The sequence below is a fragment of the Neomonachus schauinslandi genome, chromosome 9, assembly GCF_002201575.2.
Source record: "Neomonachus schauinslandi chromosome 9, ASM220157v2, whole genome shotgun sequence".
Classification (NCBI taxonomy): domain Eukaryota; kingdom Metazoa; phylum Chordata; class Mammalia; order Carnivora; family Phocidae; genus Neomonachus; species Neomonachus schauinslandi.
This window is the reverse complement of record NC_058411.1, coordinates 33,417,843-33,439,837: the sequence shown is the minus strand read 5'-3', so window position 1 is coordinate 33,439,837 and position 21,995 is coordinate 33,417,843. Positions and strand designations below refer to the sequence as shown.

At 33.4% G+C, this 21,995-nt stretch overlaps 1 protein-coding gene across 8 annotated transcripts in view; it reads left to right on the top strand.

The window, feature by feature from the left end:
* GPHN (gephyrin) overlaps positions 1 to 21,995 on the top strand; it is a 607,453-nt gene that overhangs the window by 283,595 nt on the left and 301,863 nt on the right. For 2 of the 8 annotated variants that reach the window (XM_044918132.1, XM_044918128.1), the window contains exon 5: positions 1,134 to 1,172. The exons of the other annotated variants lie outside the window; for them this stretch is intronic. In XM_044918132.1, coding sequence (XP_044774067.1) covers positions 1,134 to 1,172 — 39 coding nt within the window. The remainder of the gene's footprint in view (positions 1 to 1,133; positions 1,173 to 21,995) is intronic. 8 annotated transcript variants of the gene reach the window in all.

Below are 21,995 nucleotides of genomic sequence, written 5' to 3'. Positions count from 1 at the left end.
AAATGTATAGTATTAGAGATGGTGATAAGTACTGTGGATAAAAATAAACCAGGGAAGGTGAATAGGTAGTGCAGGCAGGAAGGAGAGTTGTAATTTTTAAAAGGCCATCAAGGAGGGCTTTATTGATAAGGTGACATTTGAGCAAAGACATAAAGGAGGAGAGGGAGCAAGCCATGGATCATGTAGAATCTGTATGCCACCCTTAGTATAATGGAGAGTTTTGAGCAGAGGTACTACATAGTTTGACTTACATTTTAATAGGGAAACAATTTAGGAGGCTATTGAATTAATCCAGGTGAAAAATGATAGTGATTTAGACCAATGATAGAGGTGAAGGTAGTGAGAAATACATTATTTATATATTTTGAAGATAGAAGGTAACAGATAAAATAAGAGAAAGAGAGAAGTCAAGTATAAGACCCAGGATTTTGACTTGGGCAATTGAAAAGATGGAATTGGAGAATACTGTGGAAAGAGTGGGTTTGATGAGGAAGATCAGTTTTAATTTGGTTATGGAAGCAAACTACTTTTAGATATCCAAGTGGAGATGTTAAATTGGCAATTAGACAGATGCATCTGGAGTTCAGAAGAGAAGTCTAAGCTGGAGATACTTTTTTTAAAATCATCAGCATCTTAATAGAATCAAAATCCATGACAATGAGATCATCAAGGTATTTACTAGTATTACTATTTATTTATTGGTATTACTGCCCTTGCTTTTTTTCCTCATCCACTTTCAAAGAGGTAGGTAGTTTCTAGTAACCTATCCCCTCTGCTCACTCACAAATAGCAGGGATCCCACTGAATCAGAAACCTGATCTACACAGGAAGTACCATTAGTTGGCCATCCTCAAATTTTCCATGGTATAAACATGGGAGTGAGTTTTCCCAAGTACCTCCTTGCTGGAAACTGTTTGCACTGGAGGTAAGTGTGAGAGGGGAGGTTGTGGGAAATGATGGGGTGAGGGCTTCCTAAACCTTTTCCAAACCTCAGAAATTGTTGATTCTGAGGAATGGAGAAGGTTCAGGCTGGTTCTAATTTCCCTGAACCAGTTCATACAGCCCTAAATTTGACCTGCTTTCCTCAAACTGGGAGTCAGAAATCCCTTTTCTCTTCTGTTTTTCTGCTGCAGAAATTCCCAACATTCCCATTTTGTGGGCTCCAGAAAGGGGTAAGCGAAGACTTCAATCCCAGCCAATCATTTCCAGATTAATAATTTTTAGTGTTTTGGTTTTTTTTTTTTTATCATCATAAAGAATGCTTGGACCCATTTTTCCCATCCATTTAATTTCCTTGTGGATTGTTATGTATCTATGTTCTAGGATCATTCTGTATCCCTGGGCAATAGAGTTCAGATTCATCTGCTATTTCCATTTGTGTGCTATTCTCTTGTGGATTCTCATATGCAGTTTATTGATGACTGTTTCCTAGATGAAAGAAACCCAATTCAGGAGACTGCTTTATTCTCAATTTCATCTTTTCCTGAATGGTGTTTTTGTTCCCCTGCTGACAGCTTTTTCCTACCCTACACAACTGCTTCTGATGATCTGTCATTGCTTCTCTGCTGTTCTGTCTTACTGCTTTGACTGCCTTTGATTTTTGCCTCTACTCTTTGCCCCACTTTATGCATTTGCTGAATGATTTGCATTCTTCACTTACTGGTACTTTGTCTATCAGCAAATGGCCTGATACTGCCATATCCATCAGCTATTTTAGCATTTTAGACTACCCAGCCCTGTTTATCTGCTCTCCTACCATTTATATCATGGCCTTCCAAGTGCTATGCCATCTGCCTGCTTGATCTTGCCCTGCCCAATCTATGCCTGTAATATTATAAGTAAGTTCAGATTGTTTAGCACTTTTCCTACCTATCTCCACTTGTCTTATGCCACTAAGTTGGACTGCTAACTGAGTTTGCTTGACTACTGTCTCCTTTACCTATTTGCTGCACATGGCTGCTCCATTAATTAACTTGAGACATTGCATTCATCTCCTTCGTACTCAGCCTTGCAACTTGCTGATCGGCTCATATTGCCTCTTTTATACTTTTCTGCATCTGGTAAATCACTGGCGTTGTTCTTCTGTTGTCTTGTAACCCTGATCAGATTTTATTTCCAAGAAAAGTGTTGCCTACGTATTGTCCAAACATACCTTAGAAATAGGAAAATGCTTCACTATTTAACAGTCCAGTCCAGTTTACTCCTAAACTGACTTTTAAACTATCACCCATCCTTTCTGCTTTTTTAAACAACTTCACATTCTTCCCTTTATTTAGCAATAGATTTTTTTCAAATAACTTACCATCTTTGCTTCAGTTGACCTTTCACGTCATATATTACGTACTTTTGTTTCTTGTATATGGGATCTTTCAATGATTTTCCATATATTAAATTTATTTCCTAATTTATTTTCCATGTTCCAGGGCTTCATGAAGATGAGTTACTCCTATTAATATTATCCTTTTTAGTAAGACTGGAAGAATTTTTTAAAACTTAAAGTTTCATCTCAAAAAATAATAAATTTAGTTATAGTTCTTTGTGGTTAGATTAAAGTAGCTTTCCATCCTGCTCTATTTTTCCTTTGAGAATATCATTTCTCAGCCACCCCATAATTTATGTAATATCAGTTCTTTAGAGATCCTTTTGATATATTTATCTTTCCCTCCTTTTAGACTATATTTTCTTGTGTGTGGGTAAACTTTAAATTGACATTTTCCCATTATTTGCTAAGTATTTGACATCTAAAAAGAACTTGGAATACAAAATTATTTGCTTGAAGCTTGATGTCTTATTTACTTACATTTAAATGAAAAACAAGATCAAACAAGAAGTGAAGAATTTTGGTGAAACTTGCAAACAATTTCAAAAGTCTAAGGAAATTGAAAGTGGGGTATGTATGTGTGTATGCAAGTGTGTGTGCGTGTGTGTATGTGTGTATAGATTTGAAGTGTTCTTTGTGTGTACTTTTGAGGTGTACTTTGTGTGTATGTATCCACAACATCATTGTGCTTAAGTGTGGAAGATTCTGAGTATCCATACTAAATTTTATTTTATTTTTATGAAAATGAAATGGAAAAGGAAAAGGAAAAAGCTAAAAAGAGAATGGTAAATTTAGGGAATATAGAAAAAGGGTATGGACATTTTTTTTCCTTTTCCTTTAATAATAGAGATAAAATTAGTATGAAGAAAAAGGCTGCTGTAGAAAAGTCAAGAAAATAATTTCAGTAGCTTTTTATTTTTTTTTATTGTGGCAAAATACACATAACATAAAATTTACTGTTTTAACCATTTTAAGTATACAATTCAGTGGCATTAGTACATTTTGTACAACCATTACCACTATCTGTTTCCCGAACTTTTTCATCATGCAAAACAGAAACTCGGTACCCATTAAACAGTAATCCCCCATACCTCTTTCCCCCACCCCCTGGTAACCTTTGTTTTAGTATCTGTCTAAGAATTTGCCTATTCTAGGATTTGCCCCATATAAGTAGAATCATACAATTTTTGGCCTTCTGTGTTTGACTTATTTCACTTAACGTAGTATTTTCAAGGTTCATCCATGTGGTAGCATATATCAGAATTTTCTTCCTTTTTAAGACTAATATTCCATTTATGTGTATACTACAATTTGTTTATCCATTCATCTGTTGATAGACAACACTTAAGTTGTTTCCATTTTTATGGCTATTATGAATAATACTGCCATTAGCATTGGTGTGCAAGGGTCTGTTTTTCTTTCCATTCTTTGGGTATTTATGGAGAAGTGAACTCCACAGCTTTTAATATTCTTGTCTAAGAGGAAATTAAAGACCTCAGGGGAACTATATAAGTAACATGAAAGATGGTTAAGTCCAAGATACTGTATTAGGAACAGAAGAAATTATAAACTTTTAGGAAGACACAGAAGACCAAGTGAGATTTGAAAGACCTTACATTTCTAAGAATGAAAGGGAGAATGAAATTGGACAGATGATTCATGTTTGAAGGACAGCAAAGATGATTCTGAAGGACATTGAATTAAAAAATATACCAATTTTAGGACAGATGATGGCAAGTCTTTGAGATGAAATAATGCAGACTTTTAAAGAAGTAAGCATTTGAAAGGCAAGGTTTAAATGAAGATAATGGGATTGAGATGAGGCAACTAGGTTATACATTCATAGGAGCCAGCAACACTAATAGGAATTCAATTTTAAATTCACTGGTACTCAATTCTGGATACCCAGTTTTCTACCTATAGAGATTTTTCTAAAAAGATGCCTTTGACCCAACCCCCAGAGATTCTAGCTCAGTAGGTTGGAGATATGGTTTAGGCAATGTGTGTATGCATGTGTGTGTGTTTTAATCCACTGGTAAAACACAATGTAAGTTAAATTGAACTCTATACCGTAGTATCCTAGACCTTACAGGGTTACAAAAGTTGGGAAGAATTGGTCTTGTCTTTAAGGAGTTTAAAACTGAAGTAGTTAAATATGCAATAAAAATGGATTTAGGAAAGAAGACTTTCAATCCATTAGGTGATAATGTTTTCACTTGTTAACAATTTTTTGGTGATTTTACATACTTTGTCTAGCTTTTCTCAGCCAAGATTCTCATCTAAACTATCAAACACAAAAAAATGATTTGAGGGGCTTCTCAGTTCTCCCGAGTGGTACATAAACTAGTACTATTCTATACGCATAGGAGAGAAGTTAATTCATAATTTCCAATAATTTTCTCAGAATCTGTTTTTTAAAAGGCTTGTTCTGTGCTAGGTAGTCTGTTAGGAGTATGTAACACAAAGATAAGACCTTGTTCTCAAGAAGCTTACATTCCAAAAGAGGGGAAAAGACATTTAACCAAAAAAAAAAAAATGCATTTCTAGTATCATTTCAAAATTTTGTTATTTTCTTCTAGTTCTTCAGAGAAAATATTCAAAGTCAGAGTAATTGTGTATAAGGAAATCCTTTCACTTCTTCTAAGCTTCAGTGATTCAGGAGTAAGAATGCCTTCTATAATTAATGCCTCATCACAACTGAAGGATTCTGCTAATAGTTTAAATGCCAATAAGAATCTCTTTAATTTTGAAACCTGGAGCATTCAGTGACAATTAGTGATTTCTTTGGTAGCTGTTAATAAATAGCATTATCTAAACCCAATGTTATTAATTTTATAGTGGAAAAGTAGAGAATGACTAGAAAAAAATTGATAACTAATGTTCAGGAGGTTGTTCTTGAATGTTATTGCAAGCACAATGAGGTATTCTCCTCTTGGGCATATAGCTACATACCAGTATTGAAAATGTTTGAGAATTTAATTCATTCTCACTGTCAACTAAAACTCGCTTGAATTCCTGGTATCAGAAGTTTCAGTTATATTCATTAGTTTTTATTATGAATTTGATTAATTAGCCATTTGAATGAGGAATTTATTTGTCCTCCCCAGATTGATGGGTGCCATCAAACTTGAGAGCAGTAAGCTTCATTCCCATTGGCTCACTAATTCACAATGATTGCTTTAAGGGAATCTCTTTAAAGTGCTTATACCTAAGATAAGTTTTAGTAACCTGTTTTTTCCTCCCATCTCCTGATGTCCTACTAAAGTTATTTATTTTGTCAGCACAGGTGAGGGAAGATCAAAGTTCTCATGTCAGGAGAGAAGGACCAAAATAGAAATTACATCCAGATTTAACTTGTTTTCTTAAAAAAGTGAATAATTTTAAAAGATTTTGCTTCACTTGTATTTATTCTGGGAAACATTTTTAGTGCAAAATAAAGATTACACAAATTTTAAGGTATAAGATCTGGGATAAAGGAAAATATAAGTAACATTTTATTAGTAATAAATATACTTTTCCTTTTCTTGTGATCTCTGAAATCCTGTTTTTATTTTAAGGAAAGCTAAACTGAAAATAATGTTATATAATGTGTTTCTTTTTTGTAAAAGTTAACTTGAAAAGGCAATTTTCCTATCACACCCTTATTAGGACTCAAGTCTGTTTTACATTTAGTAACAAGAAAATCCCCTAAATTTCCTTGCTATTAAGAGATTCTTTGTAGGCAACTACCCCTAACGAACAAGTTGTCATTCTTTCCTGAAGACAGTGGGGCAAATTTAGGACCTTGCAAAGGAAGATATAGCTTCCTTACATAAACATTTTATGGAAGTAGTTTTACTCTTTCAGTTTTGAATATAGACCGTGACAACAGCAGTCACTAATAGCTAGTCTCTACATCCCCTAATCTCTTTCTCTCCTCTTTGCTATCCCACCATCCAATATTTCAATGTTGCTGGCAAAAATTAATGTATTACACCTATGGCACAGAGGTCCAGTGGAGTGAGAAAGATCATTGTGAGAGGTTCATTGCATCATCTATGGCAACTATTTGATACAAAGATCCTTTATGTATATTTAATAGTATTTAATTTCATGAATATCAAATCAGTACTTGAAAAGCTCACTAGTTAGATATGTGAAAGTTTACAAAATACAAACCATCCAATTTTGTATTTATCTCTGAACACTTTTTAGATTTCTTATGATACTTTGTCTTTATGAAGAAATAGAGATTATGTTTTATTCATGTCAGCAGTATAAAAACATCTCAGATGTTCAGGAATCAATTTTTCTTTGGTTTGTTTCTAGCCATACAATAGAAGTAGATATGTATTTACTTTGCAGTTAGACGTAATAATCCCAGTATAGATATCTTAAGCAAATATTCGGAAAGAAAAAATCTCTTATAAGATAAATTTGTATGTTCTCATTCTCAACTCAATGCCTTCTGGTCAAAATTAAGATTGATCTTATGAGGAGGTAAAGGTAAAAAGCCTTTTTAGCTATCTTCTCATTATGATTAGTTACTAAAAAATAAAATTTAAGACCATCTGCAGAGAGCTCCTATTTTATTAACAAGAAAATTTGTCTTCAAATTTCCATACCTCCCAGTTAGTGTTAGAATATTAGGAACACAGTATAACATAGTATTTTGCATGTGATAAGTATTTAATAAAAGCATAAAATGGTGACATTTTTATTGTGACACAATATTAAAGATGAAATTTTAAAGTATTAAAGATGAGATTAAAGATGAGAAAAGTATATGGTCATTTAGGAGAAAAAAGGTGTAGATTTTTAAATATTTATCTTGCCTTTTATTAATAACATTAAAAGAAACACCTGGTTTTTTCTAAATATATATTTCTGATTATATTTCTGATTATAATGTTTTTTCCAAAAAATAGTTTGGGAAATACAGGAAGCAAAATGAAGTAAATAAAAATCACGAATAATCTTGACACCTAATTATTGCCTAGGACTAATTGATTAGTCTTCACATTGGTACCCATCATATATACAGGTTTATATCTTGGGTTTCTTAATCACATCATCCCAACTGTTATCCTATCTACTAAAATTTGTAGTTTACTTACTGTATGCCAAGCATTGTGATAAGCACTTTATATAATATCTTATTTAATCCTAATAACAAACCTACATGAGTACCACTTAAGAAAACTAGTTTTAGAAAGATTAAATCATAAAATAACTCAGATCACAGAGCCAGTAGAAGGTAATAGAATTAGAATTTCAGCTAGGTAGTCTTGACTCCAAAGTCCTTGCTTTTTAACCACTCTCCTTTTTATATAAATTAAGCTTTTCTCCTTTTTTAAAAAAATTTATTTTTATTTATTTCATTTTTTTTTATTTTATTATGTTATGTTAATCACCATACATTACATCATTAGTTTTTGATGTAGTGTTCCATGATTCATTGTTTGCGTATAACACCCAGTGCTCCATGCAGTACATGCCCTCTTTAATACCCATCAGCAGGCTAACCCATCCCCCGCCCCGAACCCTCAGTTTGTTTTTCAGAGTCCATAATCTCTCATGGTTCGTCTCCCCTTCTGATTCCTCCCCTCACTCCGTAGGAAGGGAAAAATTAAGCTTTTTTCCATTTAGTAACTGTAATACCAAAAAACGGCCGGGGGTGGGGGGTGGAGTTGTCAATCACTACAGAGTATAAACAAGCTATGATTAATTTAAGTTCCCTGTCTGAACTATTTAGGCTCTTTCTTATTTCCTGTCATAAACATTCTTTTTATATAAATTGTCAAAAATATCTCTGATTATCGCTTTAGAAATATTTCCTTAAAATAGAATAACTGATTAAAAATTAAGTCTCATAATACATACTGCCAAATTGCCTTCTAGAATATATGTGCATATTTATATATTCATTCTCTCAGCTTATGGAACTAAACATTCATTATTTTTAATCTTAACAATTTGATAAAAATTATATGGCTTTATTGGCATATTGTAGACTAATAATGAGATTAAATACTTGTATTTGTCTAGTTTTTTTTTCTTTTATATATTGCCCATTTTCTTTGTTTTCTTTTGGTTCAGTAGCCTATTCTTAAAAACTGATTCTAGTTACAATGAGAAGTTTAAGAAAGTGCTTGTCAGGAAATAATTTTTGTAGAATGAGATTTATATTTTAACTATATTATTTTGACACATAAATATAGACATACATAAATACAGTTTATTTTCTCTTTTTTCAAACTTTATTAACATAATAGTACTCAATTATTTCCTTACTTACCCTCTTACAGCAGAGGTCAAGCCCAAAACACATCCTGAATCAAAGGCATGCAGTTAAAGTACAAACACATTCTTTTCTAACAAGCTAGTTATGCCCTTTGTGAGGTTTTTCTTTTTTTCCATAGCTGATGCACAGTAGTTTATTTTCTAACTATTCATTTCTTATGGAACGTTCATGTTAAATACTTTATGGATAGAAAATTATTGAACCTTAATATTCTAGAATTAATTGTCCTTTCATAGATATAAGCTTTTCAAAATTTATGATTAGGACATTGAATATACATGGCTACTATAGCAATCATTTTATTTATTTATTTATTTATTTATTTATTTATTTTTAAGATTTTATTTATTTGATAGAGAGAGACACAGCAAGAGAGGGAACACACGCAGAGGGAGTGGGAGAGGGAGAAGCAGGCTTCCCGCCGAGCAGGGAGCCCGATAAGGGGCTCGATTCCAGGACCCTGGGATCATGACCTGAGCCGAAGGCAGACGCTTAAAGACTGAGCCACCCAGGCGCCCCACAATCGTTTTTTTTTTTAAATACCAAATACCCAGTCCTTCTATTTATACAATTTTTTCCTTGGCAAACTCATTTTTCTTCATAGGAATTCCAAAAGAAATAATATTCTAGTATGCAATTAATGTGAGTTACCATTTGATTATCTACATTTAAGGCATTTTATACACTTTTTCAGATACGTAAAGCTTAATTCCCCTCGAGTGTTCGAAAGATCCCTTTTCTTTTTTTTTTTTTTTAGTTGCCCCTAACACGCAAATCACTTCATGCCCAAAGTGTTTCAGTAAGTGAACTGTTTAACACTTGGCTTGAATTTTTCCACAGAAAGATTTATTTATATAACTGATTCTCAACCTGGGGATTTTTTGGACCCTGAGGAACATTTGGCAATGCCTAGTGACATTTTGGGTTGTTGTAACTGAAGGGTTCCTACTGACATTAGATGAATAGAAGTCAGGGATGCTGGTAAACATCCTACAATGCACTGAACAGTCCTTACAACAGAGAATTTTCCAGCCCAAAATGTAATAGTGCAGAAAATGAGAAATCCTCATTTACATAATATTATTGAGTACTTATTAACTGCCAGGCACTGTGCTTGGGGCTGGGGACACATGGATAGAAAGTTATGATCATAGTACTCAAGGAAGTTACATTATGGTTAGGAAATGGAAGGAATTGGATAAATAAACTATAACATGATATAGTAATGGTGTATATGTGATATATTAGGAGTAGGATAAAGTTCATCTGAGGGAGTTAGGGAAATTTTCAAAGAAGTGATATTGGAACTGTTGTTATTGCTGTTTTTCTTATTTTTATCATTGTTTACCTTTTACTTTAAGTTTACTAAAAGCACACAAATAGCATAGTTACAACTTAATGGATTTTCAAAAAATGAACATACCTGTGTGACCAGCAGGCCCATCAAGAAACCAGATTATCAACATCCCAGATTGTGCCCCCTCTTGTGGTCCTTTCAGTAACAGCCCAACCCTCAAGAGTATTAAAGTTTTGACTTTTGGCATCATTGATAGTTTTTGTTTTTTAGTAAACTTTATACAAATGAAATTTTATACTGTGAAATGTATTGTGTCTGGATTCTTTTGCTCAACATTATGTAAAATTGATTTGTTGCATGTAGTTGTTTGTTCATTATCACTACCATACAATAATCCATTGTATGAATATGCCAGTATATATTAATCTACTGTAAAGAAACAATTGCTGAAATCCTAAGTCTGCCAATAGGTCATTCTGGCTGCAGAATGGGTTTTGAAGGGGACCTGGTAACAAAGAGCCTGGAGGTAGGTAAGGCCAAATGATGGACACTCTGTATCATATAAAAGGCATTTGGGTTTTTTCTAGTAGAAAGTGAAGATTTTTTTTGAAAGATGTTAAACAGCAACGAATGTAGTGAGATTTGCATTTTAGAAAGACCATTTTGGCAGCAGAGGATGGATTGAATGGTAATAAACTTAGCTATTAACATTAATCAGGAGGTTATTGAAATATTCAAACAAAGGATGCTGAGTACCTAAAGGCAGACAAGGGTAGAAAGAAACATGACTTTCTGAGGATAAAATTAATAGCACTTTTTGACTAACTGGATATGAAATTTGCAGAGGATAGTTTCCTGAGCCAACCTTCGAAAGCCTATGTGTGTTACTGAAATACAAAATGTGGACAGCAAAGAAAAATAATTCAGTGTTAGCAATTAAAATTGAATTCAAAATAACATCCAAATTTATGTATAGTGTTTGAACTTGTAGAAAAACATATGTCATTAGTTGAAAATTAATAAATTGATGAAAATCTTCATGGAGAATCTGTAAGAATATTGGCTACAATCTAGGACAAGTCTAGACTAATGGTATTGGCTTTTTATTTGTTTTCATTTTAATTTAAAATTTGTAACTTTTTTTCTGTTGTTTCATATTTTCACTATTTTTATTTTATTTTTATCTTACACTAAATTTATACATTTAGTCATGAATAAGGTGGTTTTCAGCTCAGGAATTAAAAATGAGACAAGAAGTGTGTGTGTTCTTGTGTACACTAAAAAGCAAGAGTTGAGAGAGGAAAGGAAAAAAGGAGTTAAAATATTGTATCCATATGAATGAGAAGAGACTGTCTGAGATGGAATTAACAGAGTTCCCAGTTGTTATTTCTAGGTCGGAAGATTGCTGCATTTTACTTTTGTTTGTGCATGCATCACTAGAGAGAGTAAAGGCAGTGAGTCAGAAAGTTCCCCATAGTCACCAGGCAATAGTGTCAATCCAAAGATGTATTTATTGCTGAGACAGTGGTTAAGATAGTTGGCTCTTTGTGACCCAGAAAATGAGTGCAATTAGCTTTTGATAACAGCGCACTGCCTATCAATATTTCTGAAGATGAACGTCTCTAACATAAATTTTTTTAACGTTGTAAACCCTTTATAGATATGATTATTCACCTAGAAAACCCAAAAGAATCCATTGAAAAAGTATTAGAAACAAGAAGAGTTCAGGATGGTGGCTAAATAAGGAGTATTTTACTTTATAAAAATCTATATGCTAATATTACTAAGTTAGAAACAAGCATTAGATAGAAAAAGTAACGACGGGGACACTCCTGGGTTGCTCAGCTGTTTAAGCATGTGACTCTTGATTTTGGCTCAGGTCATGATCTCAGGGTCATGAGATCGAGTCCAGCGTCATGCTCTGTGCTATGCGTGGAGCCTGCTTAAGATTTTCTCTCTCTCCTTCTGCCCCCACCCCCACCAAACCCCAGCTCATGTGTTTTCTCTCTCCCTAAAAAAAATAACAAAAAAAGATCTCATTTACAATAGCAGAAAAAAGTGAACTTTATAATATTCAAGAATAAACTAAAGGAATTTGCCAGATTTAAGTAAAGAAAACTTTATTAAAGGACATAAAATATAGCTTGAATGATTAAGAAGTTATGCCATATTCTTAAATGCAAATACTTTTGTGAAATTGTCAATTTACCTTAAGTTGATTGGTGAATGTGATATAATTCCCAATGGCTTTTGGGGGGAATATACCAAGTTGATTTCTAAACATACTTCTAAAAGAACAAATTATAAAAATAGCTAGTGCTTTCTTTAAGTAAAACAATGAGAGGCCTTACTCAATCAGATGTAAAAACATAAGGCACAGTGATTAAAGTATTTGGTATGTTACAGGAAAATAAAGTCAGAGATAAATGACACCAAATGATATTTATTAATATAACTATGTATAAAATTGGAATTTAACACATTATAAATGTGACATTTTAAGAAGTTCAAGGAAAGAAGGGTCAGTCTATAAAAGATGTTGAGGAAATTGGCTATCCATTTTGGTGGAAATGGATCATGCAACCTAAAATTAAACTACAGATGATTATATATTTAAAATTAAAAGCTGTAAGCTTATGATTTAAAAATTAAGTTATTTTTATGATCTTTAGGTAAGAGAAACCTTTCTAGATGAAACATAAAACCAGCAAATATAATAAAAAGATTGATAGAACCCCCTATCATTAAACATTGGAAACCTCTTAATGGAAATGCCAACTAAGCAAAAATTGTTACAAATGTTAAATGTTAAAAATTAACATTTACAAGAGATTCAACTGCCAAAGTTTTAATATTTTAATATGTAGAAATTTCTTAATAATTCAACAGGAAGAATATGGCCTCCAGTATAGAATAGCAGACAAAAGATATAATCAGACAGTTTGCAGTGGGAAAGAAGCAAATTGCTTTTAAATATGTGCTCATTATAATTGGTAAGAAATGTAAAATTCAAAAATATTGTATTGCTTTGTGTACATGAGTTAAATGCTGTTTAAAACAGAGATTGCCTGGAAGTAGCAAGGTTTGGGAGAAAAGACCACTGTTCAGAGTATAAATTGGTACCATTTTTCTGTAGGGCAATCTGCAATGTATCAAAAATTTCAGTGTAATGTTATAAAAGACATTAATTTTGTAGGAAATAAAGCAGTTTACAAAGAGGGTACAGCCTGGAATAATTATTGTTTTAGTACTTTGAAAAACCTTCCCACTGTAGAAAAACTTGATCCGGTTTAACAGGAAATAACCTGTAGAGCATACCATGTAAAAGGACACACACTCTCTTTAGATTCACTCTCCCCCAAAAACTACCATGAGTTGTAGGTCAAAGCAGCAGGGAGCAGGAGCCAGAACTGTAGGAAACCAGGACTTTGGAGACAGAGGAGACACCCTGAGGACAGATGGCTATAGCTACAGTGTTGGTGAGACACTTAGGCTTGGACAAACAGCAGTATGTGAAATTCAGTCTGGGATTCCCTAAGTCTGTGAGACCACTGTGGGAGGTTGAAGTGGAACCAGTCAGTGCTTAAATGTACCCTCTAGTTAAAGGTAGAAGCAGAAATAAATTTTTACCAAAGGAAATTTTCCCTAGTTTAGGTAAGCTATACTCCAACAGATTAAGGTCAAGTAATGAATATCAGCAAAACCATTAATCAATAGGGGGACTGAAAAATGTGACAACTACTAGAACTGTCAGAAACAAAATACAGCACATCCCAGAATTTGGTGACCACTGTCATTCATTTTTCATACTAGGGAACTTTTGTTTAGGACTAATGCTAACCCAGACAGGATACAGGCACAGAGAAGTTTATCAAACTGTCCCTGAAAAGCCAGGATGTATGCTTAAGCTACCTATGATGAAATCTTCAAAAGAACAAAGACACACAAGGTAAAAACATTGCAAGAGAACATTATTTTTGAATGAGCAATTTGGAAGAAAATAGGACTCCTAGAAATGGGAAAATATAAATTAAAATGTTTAAATCTGTGAAGAGATGAAACAGCAGATTAGACCAGCAGAAGAATTAGCATACTGAAACATAGTTCTGAGAAAATTACTTCATATTGGAATAATTACATAGAGAGATGATGTTATATAAATATGGGGGAGACATAAGGTATGAAGAAAGAAATGAGAAGGTCCAAACTACATTACATCAAAGCCCCAAAAGAAGAGAATGGAGGAAAGGCAATGATTACAGAGGTAACGGCTGTAAATTTACCAAACTGCTGAAAAAACATGAAACCACATGTCCTAGAGATACAGTATAAATTGAGATGGATAAGTAAAATAAATTGATGCCTGAATACATTAAAATGAAACTTCAAAACGAAAATAAAAGAGAAGATCTTAAAAGTAGCCAGAGAGAAAGGACAGATCACTTACAAAGGAATGACAGTAGGCTTTTAAACAACATTGGAATGAAACAGACAGAAAAATAGTATCTTCAAAGTATTGAAAAAGTTATAAATTATTTTACACAGGTTTTCATTTTGTGTTGTAAATATGTGAAATGTCTACTTTGAGGTTCATAATATAATACAGAAACTTGTTCTAAAATTTTGGATAGAAAACAGACCACATTTATTAGGAAAACAATATATCAAATCCTAGGGTGCCATGTACCTATTAAATTTGTGGTTTATATTAAAAGTTCTAAAGTATATTTATACTTTAGATATATATATTTAAGATCGTATATTTCAAAATTGAATTGAATAAGCATTGTATTATTTTCTCTTCCTGATGTATTCAGTATTGTCATTTTTTCTGCTGCTATGTGCCTTTCCACTTTTATGTTTTAGGTAACAAGTTTTTAAAATCTTTTATCACAGGGGCAGCTGGGTGGCTCAGTTGGTTAAGCGTCTGACTCTTGATTTCAGCTCAGGTCTTGATCTCACGGTTGTGAGTTCAAGTCTCGTGTTGGGCTCCACACTGGGCTTGGAGCCTAAATAAAAAAATAAATAAAATCTTTTATTACATAATAAAAATAGTATATTTTAATGTAAGATAATATATTAAAAGTTTTGCTCCTCCCACATAATAATTTTACCTCTGACTTATAATAATTTTACTATCCCACTTAATTGAAAAACTCTGAAAAATCTTGAAACCAACCTGTAGAATGATCTTAATATGCCAGGATTGAAAACAATAGCTAAAACATGGAAAGAGCCCAAATGTCCATTAACTGATGAATGGATAAAGATGTGGTATATCTATGCAATGGAATATTACTCAGCCATCAAAAACAATGAAATTTTGCCATTTGCAATGATGTGGAAGGAACTATAGTGTATTATGCTAAGCGAAATAATACAGAGAAAGACAAATACCATATGATTTCACTCATATATAGAATTTGAGAAGCAAAACAGATGAACATAGGGAAAGGAAAGGAAAAATAAAATAAGATAACGACAGAGAGGAAGGCAAAGCATAAGAGACTCTTAAATATAGGGAACAAACTGAGGGCTGCGGGAGGGGAGGTAGATGGAGGGATAGGGCAATTGGGTAATGGGCATTAAGGAGGGTACTTGATATAATGAACACTGATGTTATATTCAACGGATGAATCACTAAATTCTACCCCTAAAACTAATACTACACTATATGTGAACTAACTCGAATTTAAATAAAATCTTGAAAGAAAAAAAAAAATGCCAGGATTGAAAACCCACTCATTTTTGAGTCTTAAGTTACAGTTATCTATAGTTTAACCAAAAGCAGTGACCTTGTCTTTAAAGATTTATGCCTGAAATGTCATATTAGACTCAAAACATTATAGTGTCTCATATTGCTCTAAGGTAAAACTTAAATATCTGAGCTTGCTTTTCAGTTATAATGACCCTTATCATTTGTCCTCTGCTTTAATAATCTTAACCACTTTTCACAGACTAATGTTTTGATTTCTAGTAATTATTACTTATTTAGCTTCCTGACCTACCTCTCTCAGTGACACAAGAACAACTCAGATTTAATCTCCATTTTTATAACTAGCTCTAAGAGTAGACCTACATTTGCCCTGATTGATTTAGGCCACATTTATTTTGAGGTGCTGGGAATGAATACTATGTCATAATTTTATTCTTTTTTTTCTGATTCCTTCAGTTTAAACAACTAATGTTTCTCTTTGATATCTTCTTGTCATTGCTGCTGATCAGAGACAGGTCAGAAGATTAAGGAAAATATTCTTTACATTGACCCATCATTTTGTAGTAGAAAAGGCTTTAAAAAGATAGAGAATTTGATGAAGCTATGGTATCTGAAAATTATTCAGAGAAAATTTCAAAATATCTCATAGCTTCTGGGCAGCTTGCATTAAGGGGAAAAAAACCAAACTGGGAAACCAGGACATGACAGAATCTAGTCTTGCTGTTCCCCACATCCCCACCTATTTCTTTGTTTTCTGTCCTTTCCCTAGAGGCAAATTCTGTTAGGTATAGAAGTCTGCCCTTCCTATTGCAGTTTTGAGCAAAATGCATTTCCATCTGTTCCACTTAATGTTCCTGCATTGGGTATCCTCTGCTCTTGGATACTTAATTTTTTATGTGAAGAGAAGACCCAAGTTAACCTATTCGTAATTACCTCAGTATAAAATAATATTGCTTGGTTACCAAATCTTTCAGGTTTGTTTTAAAAACCTGAATTTTAAAAAGAACTGATTTTTTTTTATATCCTTTGTTGGTTGATTCTTATGAATTTGGTTTGGTTCTTGCATAACTAAGCCACACTTAGGGGTACAATTTCTAGAGCGTATCAATGGACTAAAATGGGCATCAAGGTAACATTGAAAGAGGAAAGGTTATAAATGAACAGCCTCATGGCTGTGTGTGTATGTTGGTATGTGTGTTGTGTGTATGTTAATAAGGATAATCATTTCTACCCATTCTGACTAGATGATGGGATTTATTTAGTGCCAGTAGATACAACCAACTTCCTCCCACTCCTACCATCTGCCCTAATAAAGTCAACTGTTCAGTTTCCTATAGCCCTAACTTGAAGAATTCAATCCCAATTCCTCATTTTACGAAGTGTAATTTTTTTCTTTAATAATGGACTCTATTTTGACTTTTCTTAAATCTGTCTTTAGGGCAACATAGGCTTCATTTGGATAGCAAACTACCTTATTCTAAGTACTATAGTATGGATGTTCTGAAAGAGTCTGCAATCCTCAAAGCTTAAATTACAGATCCTGATTTGGAGATATTAACCCCAAATTCCACACTAAAAAAATATGTGTGTGTGTGTGTGTGTGTGTGCACAAGTCTATAAAAATTATGATTCCTTGGAAGAACCTCATTGAATAAAATATTTTTATACACGTTTTTCAAATTAAAGTGTATATGAGAACTGATTTAATTTTCTAAGACTTTCTTTATATTTATGATTTTTTTGCATTCCTGTGGTTATACCTTTTTCAGTGGTAAAGGATATCTGCACCTCTTTTTAGAACAGTTTTTAAAAATTAGGCCCCTGATTATTTTTAAGTTTCTTGTTAAGAGATTTTTCTTCCAATATAATAAAGGTAAAGATTTTCCTTCATCTAACTTATGTCAGTTTTATTTAGTAAATAATGTCTTCTTCCTTTTCTATTTCTTCCAGGTTGTAACTTACTGAATTTTTTAATCCATTCTTGTATATGTGGAGGCTCTTAAAAAGTAAATTTTTCTACTATGGAGTATAATAATAGTTGATTGAAAATGAGTATGTTAAGAACCCTGTGTTTAATATGAGCAGCAGAGCATTAACTTGAATTGAGTGGAACATTGCCTCTTTGTGTTACCCTATTTTTCACCATCCTGAATCTTATTCCCATCCTGACAGCTGTTGTTTTTACAGCTTTAATTTTTAGTGTATGATTGTTAGGGAAATTTAAAAATTAATATAAAGTTATGGACACATTTTTTCATCTTTGCTTGGGAACATAATCACATTGCTGTTTTCTTTCTTTTTAAGGTTTTATTTATGTATTTGAGAGAGATAATGGGGGGAAGCAGAGGAAGAGGGACAAGCAGACAACGCGCTGAGTATAGAGCCCGATGTGGGGCTTGATCCCACAACCCTGAGATCATGTCCTGAGCCAAAATCAAGAGCCAGACACTTGGCTGACTGCAACAGCCGGGCATCCCTACATTGCTGTTTTCTGTTGGACTTAGGCAAAAGCGTAAATCAAGAGGTGCTATTAGTTCTTTTTCCTTCAAAAGATATTTTCTATCTTCTCACATTCCTTTCCCAGTCTCCTTCGGAGGTATGGTAATGTCCAAGGCTATCTTCCTGGTAATCAGTGTCTTCAAAACTGCTGTTCCTGATAATTCTTCATTAAATTTTCAAGATTGTTGCTGGCATGTTACATTCTTTAGACATCTTCTGGTAATTCATGTACATTCAAAAACAGACATTCCTCTCATAATTTCTATTCTGTACTCCTATTTATAGAAGTATTCAGTTTTCACAGTTGCTTTGGCTATAACAATTTCTACAACATAGGTGAGACTTTAGATTTGTGTGTTAGTATAAATAATAGTACCCAACATTTGTTAAGTATTTGATATGTATTAGGAATGATACTAAGTATTTTATATGTTTTATTGCATTTAAGCAGAGAAAAAAAATCATTCCTATGTCTGAATGGGGTGCAATGTCTTATAAACTGAAAACATACAATAACAGATTAATGGATTAAGTTCAGAATTGGATGGAGTCCATAGGTCTGAGTTCCTTTCTGGGGTTTTCTGTTGATTTACCCTGTGGCATTGGATTAGTCGTAGAATTTACAAAAAGAGAAGTAATAAATCTTCTCTGTATTATGTAATACAGGAATATGTTAATTATTTAAATAGAAAATATCAGTAGGTGTTTTATAAGAAAGGACCATAAATAAAAACTTATAATTATTGAATTATGTAGTTAAAAATATTACTCATGTTTAGCTCTCCAGTGTAGTAAATAAGAGAAATAAGAGCCTTTGTCAGAGCATTATAAATTTAATGTGTATGTTGTCATACTAGTATTATATTGTGACATCCTTTCAGTTAGCTAAAAATTTTTTATAGTGTTAACACTTTAGTTTTTTAAGAAGAGTAACAAATATCATTATCCCTTTTTACAAATGGAAAACTGAGAGATAGATAAATTTCCAGAGGCATAAAAACATAAACTGATAATCATTTAATATGTGAACAATTAAATACTATTAGATTATAGATGATAAATAAAAAGCCTGATCATAAACTGAGACATTAGTAGCTCTATAATCAATTTTTACATGAGCAAAACTGTAGAGCAACTGGTTTAATTCAAGCTACAGCATGTCATAGGCTCCAGATACTTACGTGTATACATTTTTCTCTCGTCTTTACTAATGGAACTTCTACTTAGTTAAGTTTTTCTCAAAACAACAGAAATATTGGATTTCTTTCTTTTTAGGAAGGACTTACTCATTTTCTTCTTTCCCAATTGGCTTCTAATTTTAAAACTGAGGGTGGTATATAGAGATGACAAAGTACAACACTTTATAATGATAATTAAAATAGAAAGGAGCTGTTTTTGCTTTTTTCTCTCTTCTCAGCAGTTCTTCCACTCATCCCACTTCCTTTACTTCACCTATTTCTTGTTCCTCTTACTTTATCACATGTGCCTATTTTGGTGAGAATCCAGTTTTGCAGAATGAGAACTTTAAACGTGATAATTACATGTTCTTCATGTAATTTACACTTTATAAAGAGGCCACAGTGAGAATTATCACATCTCAGGGCAAAAGAGCAAAGTTTTAGACTTTCTAAAATCAGTTGACAGCCATTTGCAAGTAGTACATATAGGCCTAAAGTAGGAGCTTCTTTCTTTCTTTCTTTTTTTTTTTGTTATGTTAGTCACCACATCATTAGTTTTTGATGTAGTGATCCACGATCCATTGTTTTCATTTAACACCCACTGCTCCATGCAATATGTGCCCTCCTTAATACCCGTCACCGGGCTAACCCATCCCCCAACCCCCTCCCCTCTAAAATCCTCAGTTTGTTTCTCAGAGTCCATAGTCTCTTGTGGTTCATCTTCCCCTCCGATTCCCACCCCCTTCATTTTTCTCTTCCTTCTCCTAATGTCCTCCATGCTATTCCTTATGTTCCACAAATAAGTGAAACCATATGATAATAGACCTTCTCTGCTTAACTTATTTCACTTAGCATAATCTCCTCCAGTCCCATCCATGTTGATGTAAAAGTTGGGTATTCATCCTTTCTGATGGCTGAGTAATATTCCATTGTATATATGGACCACATTTTCTTTATCCATTCATCTGTTGAAAAGGGCATCTTGGCTCTTTCCACAGTTTGGCTCTGGCGGACATTGCTGCTATGAACATTGGGGTGCATATGGCCCTTCTTTTCACTACATCTGTGTCTTTGGGGTAAATATCTAGTAGTACAACTGCTGGGTTGTAGGGGAGCTTGTTTCTTTTAGTCTCAATTAAGATGTTTAAGCACAGTTAGTTATGTTGTTATATGAATATTAAAACTTGCATTGCTTTAGGTATACCAAGTAATTGTGTATCATAATAAAGTAAAAATTCAATGTATAGATTTTTTTAGGCAGCTTTATGTTTCTGTTTATATTATACACTGCTAACTACATTTTAAAAAAAAAACAACTCCAGAGTAGCTGGAATAGAGACTGGGTTATATTCTCACCAGTTGACTAACCAGACAGCCCCCTTTTAGTACAATTTCAAATTGTATCATCTTTCAACTTCTTCTTTCTTCAGATTTGAGAAACAGGATATTTTCCTATATCTATATATCAGCTTTTGAAGAGTATGAATGAGTAACATTTTTTTCTATATAGATCAAAATACATATGCAGGAGTGCCTGAGTGTCTCAGTCGGTTAAGCATCTGCCTTTGGCTCAGGTCATGATCCCAGGGTCCTGGGATTGAGCCCCACATCGGGGCTGAGCAGGGAGTCTGCTTCTCCCTCTCCTTCTCCCCCCCCCACATGCGCTCTCTCTCTCTCTCTCTCTCTCAAATAAGTAAATAAAATCTTTAAAAAAAAAGGAAAAAAGAAAAGATATATGCAACCACACCCTACCTTAAAAGAGAACTTTATTATTTTTCACATAATGCCAAAAATGAATAAATGTATATTGCAGATATAAAAATGCTAATAATCGATAGAAATATCACCATTCTTTCACCTTTCCCTGCAGTGAGATGTGAAGTAGTGCTAAAATATAAGTGGAATATGATGATAAGTATTCTCATGAAAATCTCACAAAAATAATTTTCTCATCTGAATTCCCTGATTTTTTGTTTGATATTTTGATTATCAAGTTAATGTTTAGATAAAGGAGGAAAATAATGTGAAAAATAACTCACTGTGTCAAAAGAAAAGTTGTAAAGTTAGGAAGTACTTGCTATATACTCTCAAGTTGGTTAACAAGGGTTGGGATCTAAATGTTAGCAAACATAGTGAGATTTTTCATAAAGTAACACTTGGAAATCTTATAATCACCCATGAAAAAGCATATTCTCAGTAGCCCAGAAACCAGTTTTTATTCCATCATTAAAATAGATCCTTTTGTGGGTGCCTGGGTGGCTCTGTTGGTTAAGCATCTGCCTTTCAGTTCAGGTCATGATCCCAGAGTCCTGGGATCAAACCCCACATTGGGCTCCCTACTCAGAAGGGAGTCTGCTTCTTCCTCTCCCTCCGCCCCTGCTCACTCTCTCTCTCTCCGGCCTCCCCCACCCCCCGCTCTCACTCTTGCTGTCTCTCTCTCTTGTTCTCTTTCTTTCTAATAAATAATTTTTTAAAAAAAATAATCTAAAAAATAAATAAATCCTTTTGTTGAGCTAGATAAATTGGTTGGCTTGCTTTAGGGGCCATGCTATACAAGAAATACTTATCTTTAAACATTAGAACCTTACTTAGCATGATGATATGTTAACTCTGTGACACTTAATGGGAACTGAGTTTCAACTCTGGAGTCTTGGCATCTCATGCTCACTGCAAAGTATATGTTCATTGAATAGAATGGAAAA